The sequence below is a fragment of the Bos javanicus genome, chromosome 13 (genome assembly GCF_032452875.1).
Source record: "Bos javanicus breed banteng chromosome 13, ARS-OSU_banteng_1.0, whole genome shotgun sequence".
NCBI lineage: Eukaryota > Metazoa > Chordata > Mammalia > Artiodactyla > Bovidae > Bos > Bos javanicus.
The window spans coordinates 33,207,519-33,225,888 of record NC_083880.1 but is presented as its reverse complement, the minus strand read 5'-3'; the positions used below and the strand labels follow the sequence as shown (position 1 = coordinate 33,225,888).

General features: G+C 37.2%; 1 protein-coding gene across 2 annotated transcripts in view; it reads right to left on the bottom strand.

The window, feature by feature from the left end:
- Positions 1 to 14,155, bottom strand: part of EPC1 (enhancer of polycomb homolog 1) — a 97,034-nt gene extending 82,879 nt beyond the window's left edge. Inside the window, exons 1-3 of one of the 2 annotated variants that reach the window (XM_061436185.1) lie at positions 14,069 to 14,155; positions 13,902 to 13,956; positions 13,205 to 13,330 (exon numbers count right to left, since the gene is read on the bottom strand). In XM_061436185.1, coding sequence (XP_061292169.1) covers positions 13,205 to 13,207 — 3 coding nt within the window. In that variant the 5' untranslated portion in view covers positions 13,208 to 13,330; positions 13,902 to 13,956; positions 14,069 to 14,155. Of the gene's footprint in view, positions 1 to 13,204; positions 13,331 to 13,901 lie in introns of both variants that reach the window. The other variant, XM_061436184.1, reaches the window with a different exon arrangement.
- Positions 14,156 to 18,370: the final 4,215 nt, after the last annotated feature.

Genomic DNA, 18,370 nt, shown 5'->3' with positions numbered 1-18,370 from the left:
TTCCTGGGCATATATCCAGACAAAACTCCCATTCAAAAGAACACATGTAACCCTATGTTCATAGCAGCACTATCTACAATAGCCAGGATGTGGAAGCAACCTAAATGTCCATCAACAGAGGAATGGGTAAAGAAGATGTGGTGCATATATATACAATGGAATATTACTCAGCCATAAAAAAGAACGAAATGCCATTTGCAATGACATGGATGCAACTAGAGTTTCTCATACTAAGTCAGAAAGACAAATACCATATGCTATCACTTATATGTGGAACCTAAAATACGACAAATGAACCTATTTTTGCAACAGAAACATACGTAGAGAACAGACTTGTGATTGCCAAGGGGGAGCGGATTGGCAGAAGGATGAAAGGAGAGTTTGGGTTTAGCAGATGTAGTCTGTTTTATATAGAATGAATAAACAACAACATACACTGTATAGCAGAGAACTATATTCAATATCCAATGATAAACCATAATGGAAAAGAATATTTGAAAAAGAATATATATATATATATATGGAATCACTTTGCTTTACAACATAAATTAACATTGTAAATCAACTATATTGTACTTCAATAAAAAATTTTGTTAAGTAATTTCTGTGGCTATTAAGATGACAAGTAAAAGGTGTTATGGCTGTATATGGAAAGAAGCATACATGACAAGGTGAACTGAGGGAGCGAAGAGCAGCACATGAAGGACCTACCCAGGGATCATGACCTAAATGCGTACGATGGACAATGAGAGGATCGTGAAGGAACAGAGAGGGAGTGTTCCTCCCGCAGCATGTGAAGCAGTGTGATGCCATCTTCCTCACACTCTTGAGAGAGAGAGGGATTCTCTGTTGAGTGCAATGGAGCATTTGCAGTGGTAAATTCCAGAGCTGAAAAAGAATGTACCTGGAAATTCCAATTTTCCATTTTTGGGGGGGCCATGCCACATGGCATGTGGGATCATAGTTCCCTGACCAGGGATGGAACCCAAGCCCCTTGCACTGGTAGCACGGAATTTTAACCCCTGGCCCACTGGGGAAGTCCTTCCGATTTTCCATTCTTAATATCACCAACCATCAGAATTTTAAGAAAGGTTAGTATGAGGGAATTATGCCAGGAAAATCTTATGAAATTTAGTGTGGTTATTCTTGAATTTAAGATATAATAGAAAAAATAGTTTTTTAAATAAAATTTGTATAATCATGAAAACCCAAAATTTGAAATTCCACATATTTGGCATGTAAAATAGAATGTACATTAAAATTTCTATTCCTTATTTAACTCATTTTATTCACTAGTTCCTTTAATGTAGTATAGCTGAACAAGTGCGCTTCCAAAAAAATGCAAAGCCTTAAAGAGTCTTATAAAGGCATGTTTCCAATTGAAATGTATACTTAAAAAAAATTATAAATTTGGCTGTACCACGTCTTACTTGCAGCACGTGGGATCTAGTTCCCTGACCAGGGATTCTTCAAACCCAGGCCTCCTGCACTGGGAGCACAAAATCAATGCCCCTGGACCACCAGGGAAGTCCCCAAATGTATACTTTTACATTTTATACAAAATTCTGAGTTCTTACGCATTTGAAAGGAAATAACAATACAGAGATTCTTTACCAGCTGAGCTACAAAGGAAGCCCAAATAATATATAGACAACTGTCTATGTTTATGCTTTCAAATGAACAGCAATGTCATTCTGCCACTAGCCAGCCTGTTGTTTTTCTTTTCTCTTTAAATTTCTATTCATTTGGGGGAAATGAACACTTATTATCAATAGAAGTAGCCTTATAAACTCACAGTTGTCAAGAAATAGTAAACAAGCAAATAAATCCCTTATGCGCTCTTTCAGCTCTTCAGTGCTCTTATGCTGCCCCCTGCCGCCCAGCGTCCACACTTCACTGAAAACTGTCCCAAACTTTCAACCTTTTTCATTCTTTCCATCAAAACTTAATCTGGTTAGAGATCTATACCACTGGAGTTTTCCTCTACCAGGCAAATGGGTAAACAGATGTCTATTAACAAAGAGGTAGTTCCTTCCTATTTATCCCATCACCATTTCCAGGGCACTTACGTTTTTGAACTGATGTCTGATGGGTAATGACCGACATCCTGATTCCCAAGTCCCTTCCCGCACCCCCCAGCCTCTAGCTCCCCCACATCACAGCTTACTCTCTGCCCACACTGGACTTCCAGCTGGTATTCCCAGTGCCACGGTGTTTTGTCTCCTCTTTGCTTGTGTTCTCACGACTTTCTTTACTTGAAAGTCTCCTCTCAATTTCTACCTGTTGAAAGCCCACCCACCTTCCAAGCTCTGGTCAAAAGTACTTGCTCCAAGAAGTTTCCTCCAATTCCCAAATGCTTCTCTTCCGTTTTCCCTTTAATCGTTTCAGACTCTGTCCAATATAGTTGTTGTTTTAATGTAGTAGAATCTCAATAAGGATTTATTTAACGAGTGAAGAGCAGTTAACAGAGGAACCTTAATTCTTGGAGCAACTGACTTATCAACTTCATAAAGGACATGGGGAGGATGATGAGAGCCTCTCGAATACTGCAACAACTTTATACACCAGAGTGAGGTGAACGTTTTAATTTCCATCACAGAATGTAAGGGCAGTTCTGATCCCTGAAATCAGAGGTACCTATGAAAAAATGAACTTAGTGCCTTTATCATGTCAGGCATTACTCTAGGTGCTTTAAATGCAAATCTCATAGCAGTCAGGTGGGTAGGCAAGATCACTTTGATTCACAGAAGAGGAAACTGGGGGTCTGGACAATTAAGTAACTGTCTGAAGGTTATAGGCATAATAAAGAGCTGATGGAGGAATTCAGATCTGTCAAAGCTGGGTATTTAGGGACTTCCCCAGTGGGGAAGTGGTGATCCCGTGCGTGGTTAAGACTCTGTGCTTCCACTGCAGGGGGCATGGGTTCAATCCCTATTTGGGGAACTAAGATCCTGCATGCCCAGTGAAAACATAAGAAATGTGTATTTAAAATGTTCCTGTGATGTCTTCAACAGAAATATGTATGGAGAGGCTTCTAGGGAGCTATCTGGAAGTTAAAAAAAAAACAAAAACAAAAAACTGTTAAAAGAATTGCCTTAGAAATTGTGACCACATAGACAAAAGCCAAGAGAGAGATTCAGTGTCAATTAATTATCCGTTAATATCTGCAAGAGCTGATTGTCTTACAAGGCATAACCTGAAGGACTGTAGTAGTCTGCCAAGTTCAGAGGTCTCTCGAGGACAGTTATATATATTCTAAAAGATTAAGAAATGCAGAATCCAAATACTTGTCAGTTGATGTAGCCACTTGTGTGGGGACCAACAATTCTAACTTGACTGAAAAAAAGGTAAAGATATGACAATATCTCAGGAAAATAGGCTTTGAGAATACTTTTTTTTTTTTTTTGATACAGTGAACATAAATAGGTTCATTATGTCACAGTGTCTCAGACAGGGATCTAATTGTGTTGTAATCAAAACCTGTGCTCATCAAGAAACTTTAGTAGACAAAAAAAATAAACTGGAGAAGGCAACACTCTAATTTTTTGGTAGGATATAACTCTTTTCTTAGTAGGTAAGAATCTTTTAACTTCATAAAGAATATTAGAATAAGAAAAGAAATGTTTTTAAATCCATGTAATTGTTGTTTCACAGCATTTGGAGTAAGAGGTCAGCTTAGTACACTTTCAAATAGAATTCCTTTTTATATGCAGCATTGAAACATTAAAGAGAACTTAAGAATCACCATATTTAAAAGTTAAATGTATGAGGGGCTCCCCTAGTGATCCAGCAGTTAAGAATCTGCCTTCCAATGCAGGGGAGTTGGGTTCGATCCCTGGTTGGGGAACTAGGATCCCGCATGCTACAGGCAACTAAGCCCATGTGCTGCAACCAAGACACAGTGTAGCCAAATTTTTAAAAATAAATAAATAAACTTAAAAGTTAAATTTGTGAGATGGATAAGACCTTCTTAACTTCTTGAAAATGCCTGCTAAAGTACCAAAGTAAGCAATCGGATGTAGTAAAGGTAAAATGTATATAAAAAGTTGGGAAGTTTTTAATTAAATAATGCCATGAATGAGACCAAGTTTTAAAGGACCATGATATCTAAAATTTGCAAGATATATAAGGTAAATTTAAAAACATAAGGAAGAACTACCTTTGGGTATGTAACTTCAATACATTTCATATTATTTTTAAATAACTTGATTTCAGAATAGTCTTTCAATATACAAGACTTACTCTTGAGGGCATCAGGTAATTTATAATTGAAGAGTGGCAGCTGGACTGCTTTTCTTCCAGCTGAAGTTGGTATTCATTAAGCAGTCAGCACATGTGGACAGAACTGGTTTAACTGTCCAATTATTCTTTCGATCTGAAATCTCCCTCTCTTCCTAGATGACTGTAGCTTTTGAAAGACTGAAATGAGAAGTAGCAACACTATCTACTGGTAGCCCCAATATCTGGTTTAGAGGCTTTGTTCCATAGGGTCACTCAACAATCCTCAATTCCAGCAGCATGTTAGAACCCCACGGAGAGTTTTTAGAAAATACTTATGCTCAGATTCCACCGAGATCAGCTAGAACTTCTGAGGATAGGGCACAGACATTTAATTTATAAGTTTTTGGGTGATTCTAAGTGCAGCCTCTTGATGAAAGTGAAAGAGGACAGTGAAAAAGTTGGCTTAAAGCTCAACATTCAGAAAACTAAGATCATGGCATCTGGTCCCATCGCTTCATGGGAAATAGATGGGGAAACAGTGGAAACAGTGTCAGACTTTATTTTTGTGGGCTCCAAAATCACTGCAGATGGTGACTACAGCCATGAAATTAAAAGACGCTTACTCCTTGGAAGGAAAGTTATGACCAACCTAGATAGCATATTAAAAAGCAGAGACATTACTTTGCCAACAAAGGTCTGTCTAGTCAAGGCTATGGTTTTTCCAGCAGTCGTGTATGGATGTGAGAGTTGGACTGCGAAGAAAGCTGAGCGCCGAAGAATTGATGCTTTTGAACTGTGGTGTTGGAGAAGACTCTTGAGAGTCCCTTGAACTGCAAGGAGATCCAACCAGTCCATCCTAAAGGAGACCAGTCCTGGGTGTTCATTGGAAGGAATGATGCTGAGGCTGAAACTCCAATACTTTGGCCACGTCATGCGAAGAGTTGACTCATTGGAAAAGACCCTGATGCTGGGAGGGATTGGGGGCAGGAGGAGAAGGGGACGACAGAGGATGAGATGGCTGGATGGCATCACCGACTCGATGCACGTGAGTTTGGGTGAACTCTGGGAGTTGGTGATGGACAGGGAGGCCTGCCGCTGCTGAGTCACTGCAATTCATGGGGTCGCAAAGAGTCGGACACGACTGAGTGACTGAACTGAAGTGCAGACAGTGTTAAGAAGCACTGGTCCACAGTGTGAGCCTACTGTGGTGTGAAGTTCCAATAGAATTTTCTGCAATTGTGAACACTGCTATAGACTGAATGTTTATATCCCCCAGCCTCCAAATGCATACACTGAAATCCTAGTCCCAGATGTGATGGTATTTGGAGGTGGGTTTTTTTGGGGGTGATTAGGTCATGAGGGTGGAGCCCTCATGAAAGGGATTAGCACCCTTGCCTGCCGTCTATGGGGTCGCACAGAGTCAGACATGACTGAAGCGACTTAGCAGCAGCAGCAGTAAGAGATCCTAGAGAGCTCCCTTACGCCATCCACTGTGTGAGGACACAGCTACAAACCAAGAAGTGGACCTTCACTAGACACAGAATTTGCTGGTATCTTGATCTTGGTGAAGAATCCACCTACAATGCAGGAGATCTGTGTTTGATCCCTGAGTCAGGAAGATTCCCTGGAGAAGGGAATGGCTACATACTCCAGTATTTTTGCCTGGAGAATTCCATGGACAGAGGAGCCTGGTGGGCTGCAGTCCATGGGGTTGCAAAGAGTCAGACACGACTGAGCAACTAACACTTTTTATTTTCACTTGATCTTAGATTTCCTAGCTTCTAGAACTGTGAGAAATAAATTTCTGTTGTGTATAAGCCACCCAGTTTATGGTACTCTGTTACAGCAACCTGAACAACTAAGAAGCCTTCCACAAATTAGTTGTCCAATATGGTAACCAACAGCCAGGTGTAGCTACTGAATGTTTCATTTTAATTAATTCCAATTTAAACTTACATAGCCACAAATGGCTAGTGACTGCCATCCTGGACAGCACAGTTCTGGCAGATTTAGACCATTTTAAATGACCTGAGTCTATTATTACCTAGGTGCCGAGTGATGTTTTATGATATGGCTGAAAACAGCCCAGACCTGCCTCTTCGAGTACTTCATTCCAGCTTCTTGACGGGGTTTCCACGGGATGAAAGGATAACTCAATGCTTATTCAGGCTTCTGAGAATGCTAAGGACATTGAATTCACTGATTTTTTTTTTTTTTTTTACTGATTTATGTTGGAGGTTTGTTTCTTGGACTTTATACTTTAGTGAAAAATGAGCAAAAGCTTTCAGACTTAAATTTTTTTAAGTCTCAAAGCAGTGAAGCAATTAAACTCTTGGCTCCTTGGCACTTGAGAGTGTTTTTCAGTTGGAGGTTGTGACCTGTCTTAGGAGGATGGAGAGTTTCCAGTGGATTGGGGCAGTAGCCTGAGTTTCAGAGCTAAATATAGGTCACTGGCATGATGGCCTCTTTTTCCCAGTCTCATCAAAACCATGTCATTTTAATGAACATGGGGCTTTAGTGGGTGGTAGGATAAAATCTTGAGAAAACCCAGCAAGATGATGAGATACAGAAGTCTTTTTCATATGTAACTTGCTACTGAGCACAACTCAGTTCTATTTTTACTTGCTTTTAAAAATAATTTGTAAATTATAGATTACTATTTTAAAAAAAACACAAATATGAGTTGCTGGAAAAATAATCTCAAATGTGATGCTCATGCTGAAACATAAGATGTAGTCATTGCTCTACTCTCAAGGAGGCTATCCTGACCACCTATTCAATCCTGCACATGTATTTACTCATATATTTGCCAATTATTAATTTATATCCTTTAAAGTTTGGCATATTTCAAATCCAAAATATTTTCCATGGCAGGTACCCTCTGATTCTCTAGAGCACAGTCTCAAAGGGTGATCCTCTGACCAGCAGCATCAGCAGCATCTAGCAGCTTCAACTTCTTAGGCCCCACCCCAGACCCACTGATCCAGGAACTTGAGGTGTGGGCCCAGCCACCTGTATGTTAGGTGGTACACACTCAAGTTTGAGGTCCACTGATCTAGGCTACATTGAATCCCCCAAAAATGTCCCAGAGGGGTAAACTTCCCTATATCCCAAGGATGGAAAAGGTGGAAACATCTTGTACGTAAATGTACCTTGTAAGTTATGAAACAGAAGCCAATATTCTGTTTTGACCTAGTGTTATGAATCATGAATTTACTCACTTCAACAAAGCTTTCCTGCATCTTTACTCTCTGATCTTTTTTTTTTTTCTTTTCCTGATAGAATTGCAACTTTTTTTTTTTATTTTAGAAATGTAACTTCTAAAAGAATTTCGGCGCTGCTCCTGAAGAGATGATATATGGTGCATGTATCTTCAGCAAATCTGACATACAAAAATTCAGATGTGTACAACTGATAATGTAGGTAAGCATTGCTCATGTCAAGAAAAGATTATTAGACTTATAAATTATTCACCAGAGGACTCATTTAAATAGGAATATCATACAGTTTATTTAAAATATGCCAATCTGGGGACTTCCCTGCTGGTACACGGGCTGAAACTCTGTGCTCCCAATGCAGGAGGTCCAGGTTGAGTCCCTGGTCAGGGAGTTAAATCCTATATGCCACAACTAGGACCTGGCACAACCAGATAATAAATAAATATTTACTATATGCCCATCTACAGAAGATAAATTTAGAAATATCCAATGTGACGGTTAGAAGTCCGGTTCTGATTTCAGACTTCCCGGGTTCAAACTCCGGCTTTTTCATTAACTGTAACCTGGGCCAAACCTCTCTAAGTTTAGTTTGCTCATTTATAAAATGGGTATAATAATTATTCTATCTCCAAAGTTTGAGGATTTAAGGAGCTATTTAATACAGGTAGCATTTATCCTAAAGGCTGGAACATAGAAAGCTCTCATTAAATGCTTATTTTTCTAAATTAGCAGCATCCATGACCAGTCTGGTTTCTATGAAAACAGGTTTTATCACTGAAGAATGTTTTTACAAAGCAGTTAAAGTTTACACAAAGCAAATGGGAGCTAGCCACACTGAGTACTGGAAACTAGGCAGGTATTCACCTTTTTAAGAGCTCCTCCCCAGCTAAACCAATTAGGGTAACTTCAATCTCCCAGAGACAGGGTTTAGGCATGAGCATTTCCTACAAACCTGGTCAAAGAAATGTAAGAAGCAGTTTGCTGTGGGCCTCTGGGAAAGAATTTTTTCCCTTCTAAGAAGATGCTTAAGAGAAACTCTGGAAATTGTAGTATCAGGATATGATGCTTGGAGATGCAGCAGCCATCTTGTGACTAAGAGGAAAGACACTGCTGACATTATGGCAATGTAAAAGAATGGAAACCAGCAAGGAACTTGATAACATTGTTGAGCTATGGAACCAGACTAGAAATGGCCTGACTCTTCATTATTAATTTAGTTGAAATAAAGGGTCCTCATTTTTTTTACACAGGATCCTATGTTAGTACAAAAGCAAACTATATGATATAATACATTTAGATAGTATTTTAATTGGCTGTATGATAAAATAATTTGCTGACTTCATTCTGGAGGTCATCTTAAAGCACACACAGAGAATTCTTAACGAATAGTTCCTTCCCTTCCAATTCATCTGTATATAACTGCAGTCTTACTTTCCTGGCTCCATATCTGATGTGCTTCACTAATTAACCATTAACTACATGTTTAATTATATTACCTTCCTAAATTAAAATACAAATGGTTTTTATAAAAATGTTTGTCATGTAAATACGCTTAGAACTATTTCAGGCAATTAAAAAAAATGTTTTTATTCTAATATAATCCTTTAACACTGAAATTGTATTTCCCTGCTTCATTTCATAATTGTTATAGACATTGACATTTATTTCATGAGAATGAGAGCAAAATGTACAAAATGAGGCTTTACACATTAAAGAAAAAAAAGTTTTCATTAAATGGACCTGACAAGGACACACCCAAAATTCCTACTACCAGAATGATCCTCTCCTCTTCTCAAGCAAATTACTTAATGTTTTATTTTTCACTTTGCAGTAGTAATTTACATTAGCTAACCATCTATGTATACAGCATCTATTAGGGCTATATCTAAAATCTGAGGGCTATTTTCCCTTCAATGTCCCAAATAATGGTCCTTCAATAGAAGAACAGAAGGACACTTGTTAAACCCTATATAGATTTTTTTTTTTTAAAAAAAGCTTTACCCCAGAAATATTATTTCGCCCTTATTCTCAGATGGGGACCTCCTACATCTAAGATCTTAGATTTAAGAATTTTTAAAATGTTGAACCATACTGGACTGTAAACTCCCTGAGGGCAGGAATCCTTGCCTCTTTGTCTTAATACTATATCCCAGCATTTTAGCATAGTAGCATGTAATAGGAGGAAAATATAAAACAAACCCCTAAATAGAAATAAATGTTGAATAAATCAAGTATAAAGGCCATTCCTTTCATCTTTTTCTTAAAGAAATCATTATCTTTGTTTTCCTTCCCTTTAGAGTTTCCATTTGAGAATCTTTTCGGAAAGATAAAAAACAAAGTCATAACACAAACACCCATTTGATCTCTTGTCTTCCCCTGTCTTTTCCTTTGCAAAACATGTAATGATATGTCTAAGAAAAAGAAGAGGTAAGCACACACAAAAAGAGGGTGGAATTAGAAATAGATACAATTTCAAGTCTGTCTTCCACTTGGTTTTCAGACAGCAAAATTTTTAGCTAATTTTCCTTCTCCTAAAAAAGTTTATTCCATGTTATATTAGATTGGTTCTGGCTAATGTTTTCAGCATTTTATGATGTCATCTTTATATCACTGTAAATGTTTCTTCTCTTTGTTACTGCATTTTTCCTAATAGGTTTGCTGACCTGAAAATTTTCCCAATCTTTAGCAACACTAATGAATACAAATGAATAAATTAGGAAATCATGTGGGTTCACTAAATTAAGTCTTAATAAAATGTTCAGTTTATTTCCATTATTGACCAAACTCATAGTTTCAAGTTCATATTTAGGAGGTTTATTGTTTAGAATTTGATTTACACATCTTCTGTTTCTTTGGCATCATTTATTTCTTTTTTCTGCAAACTGGTTTTTGGCCATTTCACTACTCATTGACCCCTCCCCTCCATCAGAGGGATGAAGCAGGGTGAGAAAAAATGATAACGATATTTTAACATAGTCAATGTTGCTCCTTACTACTGTCTCTGATAAAAAGGTGTGCCAGAAAAAAATAAGTGTGTAATTGTTGACTGAAATAACATTTCAAGATTAAAAAAAAATTCTTTATTGTTCATGATCTAGCAACTGTTACTATGAAAAACTGAGTTAGTTCCCTACATACTACATTTAATAAATAAGATTTTTCAGGATAAAACATAGTTTATTATAATCATTCTAATCATAATCTCACCAAACTCATAAACTAAATGCCTACAAAATGTTGTCAATAAAAAAATGTCTGAAGAATCAAGAGTGAAAATGAAGCACAAGGTGGATTTAAAAATGGAGAATAATATAAAACAATGAATTGTTTTGGCCTCACAGATTTAAACCTTATTTAGTGATGTAAGAGTCATAGATAGAAGAATATCTTTAACATAAATATCTATGGAAGATTTTAAAAAGTGAAGATGCAACTATAATGGTTATTCATAATCAATGATGTAATAGTCGATGATATAGGAGAACAAAGAACATTGCATAGCTACATATGGACTTCACAGAATCAGTTTGTTTTTAAAAGGGGGGCTTCATTAGACAAATATTTTTAGTTTTCACAAATTCAATGAACAAAGTCACCAGCTGAATAACAGAATATTTTAGCAATAAACATATTGGGAAGTATATTTTATTCAGTAGATTAACTTCAGAGAACTAAACTCTCCAGCACAATCAGAGGGTTAGAGAATATATTTACACCTGCAGTATTTCACTCTATAAATAATCTATAATGTCAAAACCAATCTTGATGGGAAGATTGAAATTTTATGATGAGATAAAATGTTACAGTGAATGTTTTCAAATTTTTATAGCAGAGTATAAACAAAACATAGGCAAAATTTATAATTATTTTTTAAGTTCAAGGAAAGGATTCAGCACTGATAAGTAAATATGAGACACAAAAATCAGAAATACTATTCCTAGTCATTTTCACACATTCTTTTACTTGAAAATTTTAATGATTAGTGAAATGAGCACTTACATATTTCAAAGTGAAAAAAAGATACTTTATAACTTCAAAAATGTTTACTCTCTAAAGAAATCATCTATTTAATCATATGAAAAGGTGGTCTAGGATACTATCTCATTTGTTTTTGTTTTACTTAGCAAAATAATTTGTTTTACGGTACAATTGCTGATTTTTTTCCTATGTTCTTTTTCAACTAAGGACATACTTACTATCTTCATAAATATCTAAAAATTTCACAGAGAACAGTAAAAACTATGTCATATCGTAATACACATTTTTGTTCTTAGGAGGCTTTGGGCCTAAAATCTTATATTCTCTAATCAGATAACTCTTAACAAGAACAAAGATGGAAAAGATTTACCCTGCACTTAGATATATGAATACCAATATTTTAAAAGTTAAAAGCAGTTGTATCCATATTCTTAAAAAATTATCTCAATCTAAAATATTTGCTCAAGGATATACATAAATTCAACTGAAGTATCACTTCAAAATAAAACAAACAACAATGTAAGCATTATTATACGTCAAACTCCTAGAAAATCCCCAGGAGAAACTTAGAATAGTTATTTAAGAAATCCCTAGGTTCAAAATGAAATTCAACTTTTACAACATTCAGTGAACTAAAACTCAAAACATTTTGTTAAATTAAAGACGTTGGATGGATGATATTGTAATAGAAGAAAAATACAAAATGTTCCTGAGGAAAGAAAAGATAAACAGACAGCTTATTACTGAAAAAAATTGTGATCTAGAGATGATCAGATCAGATAATACACAACTGCAAACTGCACGCTTGGCCTGCTGCTCCCTGACGGGTTATGACGACGTGTCTCTTCTCACCCATAGTTCACAGTTCACAGAAAACAGTAAAACAATACAACTGAATAATTCCCTTCGACCAAATCAAACTTTCTTTAAGGAAATACAGAGAGAAGATAATAGATCAAATGTTGCCCCACCTCTTTTTTTTTTTTCCTCCTTTTTTCTTTTAGTGAAACTGACATAAATTGTTGAGGAGAGCTACAGCGCCACCAACACAGATCAATGCAAAACAAAAAAGATCTCCCACCGTGTGCAAATAGAAAAAAAAAAAAAACTAGAAAAATGCCAAAAATTACAAAATGTCTCCCAAATGTACCTTTCTGGAGAAAAACAAGCTAGATCTGCAAAGATTATCTAATGAGGAGCCTCAGGGAACTACTAACATGGAATACAAGTTTAGATCTGATCAGCAAATAAAAGATCCACTATTTAGTAACAGCCATAACTTAATATAAACCCGGTTATGTCAATCTCCACCTTCATTATACCAAGGGCAGCTTTTCTGTAGTTTGTATCTAAGCAATCCATCAAGAAAACTACAATAGGCCCATTTCACACCAAACCAAACTACATCTATAGTTTGCCTGCTGATCATTTAGTCCTGGACAAATTAGGTAATACATAATTTTTATAAAGAGGATATGCACATATTTGGCATTACCAACATTGCTGGCACAAAACAAGTCCATCTTGAGATAGCTGAGTTCCCTTTAGCTCATTGTAATTAAAGTATAATTTATAAATATTTTGCTTTAATCATGAGGTTAAAAAAAAATTTTTTTTTCTTTTGGTAAAAATTAACCAGATAAGATTAGGTGGAAATGTGCAGAGATCAAAGCTAAAGAAAAACACCAAGACTGGTTTTGTGAGAAGAAACACAATGAAAATCCTTTTTTAGCTGGCGGCTCAGTCAAAGATGTAATGGCATAAATGTTGTAAAATGACAAACTTACCATTAGTGGAGGCAAAGAAGAAGCCAGTTCTGGAAAAAGAATTGTAACAATATAGGCTGGATACTTGTGTCCCTAGAAACAACAGCCTCCAGGCAGCGTATGGATCTTCCAACATCTTTAAAATATCTGGTAAAGAAAAAGTCAGACTTTCTTCCATTATCGGTGGCTGCATGGGGTGGCTTCCCCAGGATCTGTGGGCGTTTGGGAAAAAAATCGGAGAAATATCCACGAAGATTAAAAGCAGAGGAGGCAGCGGCAGCCAGAAGACTCTGGGGTTAACAACTTTGCGATGGCAAGCAGGCGGGCTCTGATTGGCTGGGCGGCCAGCGTCCCTACAGTCTGCACTATCCCCCGCTCCCCCCGCCTCCTGCAGCTCGGAAAAAAATGCAGTGTGAGTGCCATTTTACACTGGGCTTTTAAAAACACAGCCACCCAAACGACAAAGTCTGAAGCTCGCTACCAAGTGACACTGCAAAACAATAGCGCCCACGACTGCCCGCGCTAGCTCGAGAAAATGCCCCCTTTGATGTCTCCAGCCACATTCTTTATTTCTTGCAATTTTTTTTTTAAGGACGAGCACGCTTTTCTTAAGCAGCTTGTCATTCACCAACGTCGTGGTCTCCTTTGGATACCAGCGTGGCCAGTGAAAAATGATCCCCATCAAAACATTTTTTTAAATTGAACATCCCAAAGGTACCTAGAGAAGCCTTGCACCGAATTCACGTCGTCTCCAGGTCAGGGAGCTTTCACTCCTTGAAAAAAAAAAAAATTAGAATGGGTTAGCACTACTACTTCCTCTTGTGCAGAAAATACAAATAAAATAATGATTTTAACGGCTACGTTACAAACAATAGGCATGAGTACTTTTTTCTCCTTCTTAAAAAATTGTTTCAGAAACCTTTGCTGACTGATAGAATCCTACCAGCCTGCCTTACAAACAAAATGGCTGTGGTACTGAGTTTTTTTGGATCCTCCCACTGTGGCTCCTCCAGGCCTCCAGGAAGTGGTAAAAATCCAAAATAAATACAGTACTAAAAGTACATTGTCCAGGCTGAACTCGGGTGAAGCCTTGGATGGGGGGATATCTTTAAAATGTGCTGCTTTTTATTAGTTTTTTTTTTTTAATTGTTTTGAAAAGAACATCAATCACTAGAGATTTACTTGACTGTAATTTGAACTTCCTGTTTTACATATTTATAAGGTCTTTCACCTATCTTGGCAGGCTTTCAAATTAAGTGGGCTGGGAAATTTGATGCTCTGTGTCTAGTTGTGAGCTGAGTCAGGTATTTGGTGGTTGCAACTGGGCTTTTAAATAAAAACGAAGTCGAAAACTTAAAAAAAAAGGATGAAGGTTAAATGAACGCTACAGTATGATTGATTGCAAATGTAAAGCCACAAATGTCAGCAAATATGGAAATATGTCAAATACCGCATACATGTGTTAATTGAACACATTCAGTATAAAATTCTTTGCCAGAGAAATTTCTGGTGAGCCAAGGGTAGTACAGGGTTTAAAGAAATCGAGTGAAGAAAGCAGCGAGCAAGTGCCTGTGTTCGATAAACCCTCCCCAACAGCCGCCCTCCGCCCCACCCCCCGCCTCTCCCCACGGTCTGGTATTTCTTCCCGTTTGGCGTTTTATAGGTAACATTCTTAGAAGAACACCCTGTAGCTAGGGTGACCATATAATTTATTGTTTAAATCGGGACATTTTTTGAGAGTGAATGTTTTATTTTGTAATCTCATCAGTAGTTACCTGATGAGAGCACATTTCAATGACGTGATTATAATTTGGAAAACATCCTTAAGAAGTCATCTAATGAAGAGAGTAGACTAAAATTCTTGATACATTTTTAAGCAGTTTTCCTTGCAACAGAAAAAAATTCCTAGGGATCATTTTCATTATCTACTATCTTATCTTACCACCTCCCCAGCCCTGAGTTTTTCTCACCCAACACTTCCCCCATCCTTATATATACACGAAGATTCATATATGTATAAATACATATAGTTATGTATCCATATATGCATATATGGATGGGCATATACATATATACTTTATTATCTATAGATTAGAATATTCTGTGTGTTTTCCATAATATGCATATTTTAAGTTATATACTTCCCTACCACAGAATTTTCTTCAGAATTTTCGAGACCATATTCATGATATGCATGATTTGAACAACTTTTGTTTTGGTAAAGGTAAAATGTAGAGTGAGATGTTTTGGAAAAATTATCACTGAAAGACATTGGGTAAATAATTCTCACATTGTTTATTCAAATAGCTCTTGAGATCCTGGGATTCCCTGGTGGCTCATATGGTAAAGCATCTGCCGACAATGCCGGAGACGCGGGTTCGATCGCTGGGTCGGGAAAACCCCCTGGAGAAGGAAATGGCAACCCACTCCAGTACTCTTGCCTGGGAAATCCCATGGACAGAGGAACCTGGTGGGCTATAGTCCATGGGGTCGCAAAGAGTCGGATACGACTGAGCGACTTCACTTTCACTTGAGATCTTAGGGTGTACTAGGCATTGATGCTCCTTGCTACATACACATTAATCGACAAGAGCGAAGTTTCTCTTCTTCATGAAGCTCACAGTCTTGTGGGAAGACAGAGAAACAAGCAAGTAATAGCAAATTATATAAAAATAAATTTTTTACAATTTTCAAATATATTTTTTTATAATTTAAAAACCTATACTTGGAAATTAATAATTGCCACCAAGAAATAAAGTGCAGTCTTCCAGAATAACAGGGAGGGAAAGACATAGAGAAGGGGGTAAGAAAAGTTATTTCTAAGCACATGGCATTGGTGCTAGAGTTGGATGAGAAGGGGCCAAAGTTGAAAAATAGGAGAGTAAGAGCAGACTAGGAAGTGGTTGTAGCAAATGCAAAGGCCCTGAGGCAGAATGAGACTTGGAGTATTCTAGGAAGTAAAATGAAGCCAATAGCCCTGCAGCATTTTGAGAGAAAGGGAAAATGACATCAAAAGCCAGAAATGTAGTGACATGCTACTGAAGTTTGAAAGTTACAGAAGGAGTGAATATTATTCAGAGAGTAAAATGCTGGAATTTGAGTTTGGAGGTTTCAGTGATGATAAAATTCAAAGAAGTTGTGGTGAAATGGAGAAAAAACTCCATGCTAGTAATAATTTTGAACTTCAGTTCAGTTCAGTTCAGTCGCTCAGTCATGTCCGACTCTTTGCAACCCCATGAACTGCAGCACGCCAGGCTTCCCTGTCCATCACCAACTCCTGGAGTTCACTCAAACTCACGTCCATCGAGTCCGTGATGCCATCCAGCCATCTCATCCTCTGTCGTCCCCTTCTCCTCCTGCCCCCAATCCCTCCCAGCATCAGAGTCTTTTCCAATGAGTCAACTCTTCACATGAGGTGGCCAAAGTACTGGAGTTTCAGCTTTAGCATCATTCCTTCCAAAGAACACCCAGGACTGATCTCCTTTAGAATGGACTGGTTGGATCTCCTTGCAGTCCAAGGGACTCTCAAAAGTCTTCTCCAACACCACGGTTCAAAAGCATCAATTCTTCGGCGCTCAGCTTTGTTCACAGTCCAACTCTCACATCCATACACGACTGCTGGAAAAACCATAGCCTTGACTAGACGAACCTTTGTTGGCAAAGTAATGTCTCTGCTTTTTAATATGCTGTCTAGGTTGGTCATAACTTTCCTTCCAAGCAGTAAGCAGCTTTTAATTTCATGGTTGCAATCACCATCTGCAGTGATTTTGGAGCCCAAAAAAATAAAGTCTGACACTGTTTCCACTGTTTCCCCATCTATTTCCCATGAAGTGATGGGACCAGATGCCATGATCTTAGTTTTCTGAATGTTGAGCTTTAAGCCAACTTTTTGACTCTCCTCTTTCACTTTCATCAAGAGGCTTTTTAGTTCCTCTTCACTTTCTACCATAAGAGTGGTGTCATCTGCATATCTGAGGTTATTGATACTTACATAGCTGCAAAAACAAATGAACAAGTAACAACAAAACAGAGAATTCCCTGGTGGTTCAGTGGTTAGGACTCCACACTTCCACTGCAGGGGACCTGGATTCGATCCCTGGTTGGGGAGCTAAGATTCCACAAGACATGTGACCCGGCCCAGAAAAAAAAATCCCCTGAAACCATAGCTGCATCACAGTGTTTCAGTATTGTATTTTAAAAAATTATATTTCATCTGCATTGGGACAGCATTGATTATGGCTCAGTGCATACATAAATATGAGTGAGAAACAAATATCTAAGGCCATACACATTACTAACAAAATCAAAAGGAAGGATTCAGGCAACTGTTTGTTTTAGTTTTGTGCTTCTCCAGTAGTGTCAATTCTGGTATTTTTTATTCAAAGAACTTCACATCATATCAGTTGAACAAAGCTCAATTAACACTTTTTTTTTTAAACAAATGAGGCAAAGCATTATTAAAGCTAGAATTTAAATCATATAACTGGAATATAAATTGTTTTTTTTTTTAATTTACTAACTGATTGTTAGCAAACCAAATCCTATGTACACATGAGCAGAAATAGTATGTTCAATTTCTTAGATTCTAAGACTTAGAAAAAGCAAGTCAAATCAATGATACGTAATCCTTTAAATGAGCTTCCATAGTTTGGGAAACTCTAAACAAATCAAATTGTGAACCAATTAGGTAATGCAAATTTTAAGATCTTTACCACTCAGAACTGTATGGGGAAGAAAAATATGTTTTGGAATTCAGATTTTTTACAATAATTTAAAAATAATAATATGATGCATTATCATAATCACCCCATAATCAAGTATAATTATACATTGTACTGAAATACATGATCAGTTATACTAAATGGAGTAAAGACAGACCGTAAGTATCCCCATATCATTTTGGGTCAGCTTTTGTCACCAAACTGACTGCAACTTTTGAGGAAGCCTTCAGTTTTCAAAGATTTGGAGAATTCATAATTGTGAATGAGGGATTGTGCCACCATGGGCTTTAATCCCATTTCAGTTCTTTCATTTTTTAAATTTATCTATTTATTTGTTTAACTCAGGGCTCTTGCAGGGAAAGCGTGGAGTCCTAACTGCTGGACTACCAGGGAATTCCTTTTTATGTTTTATTGTTGTTTGCTTGTTTTTCTAGCTATGAAAACTCAAAATTAGCGTGGAGTTTTT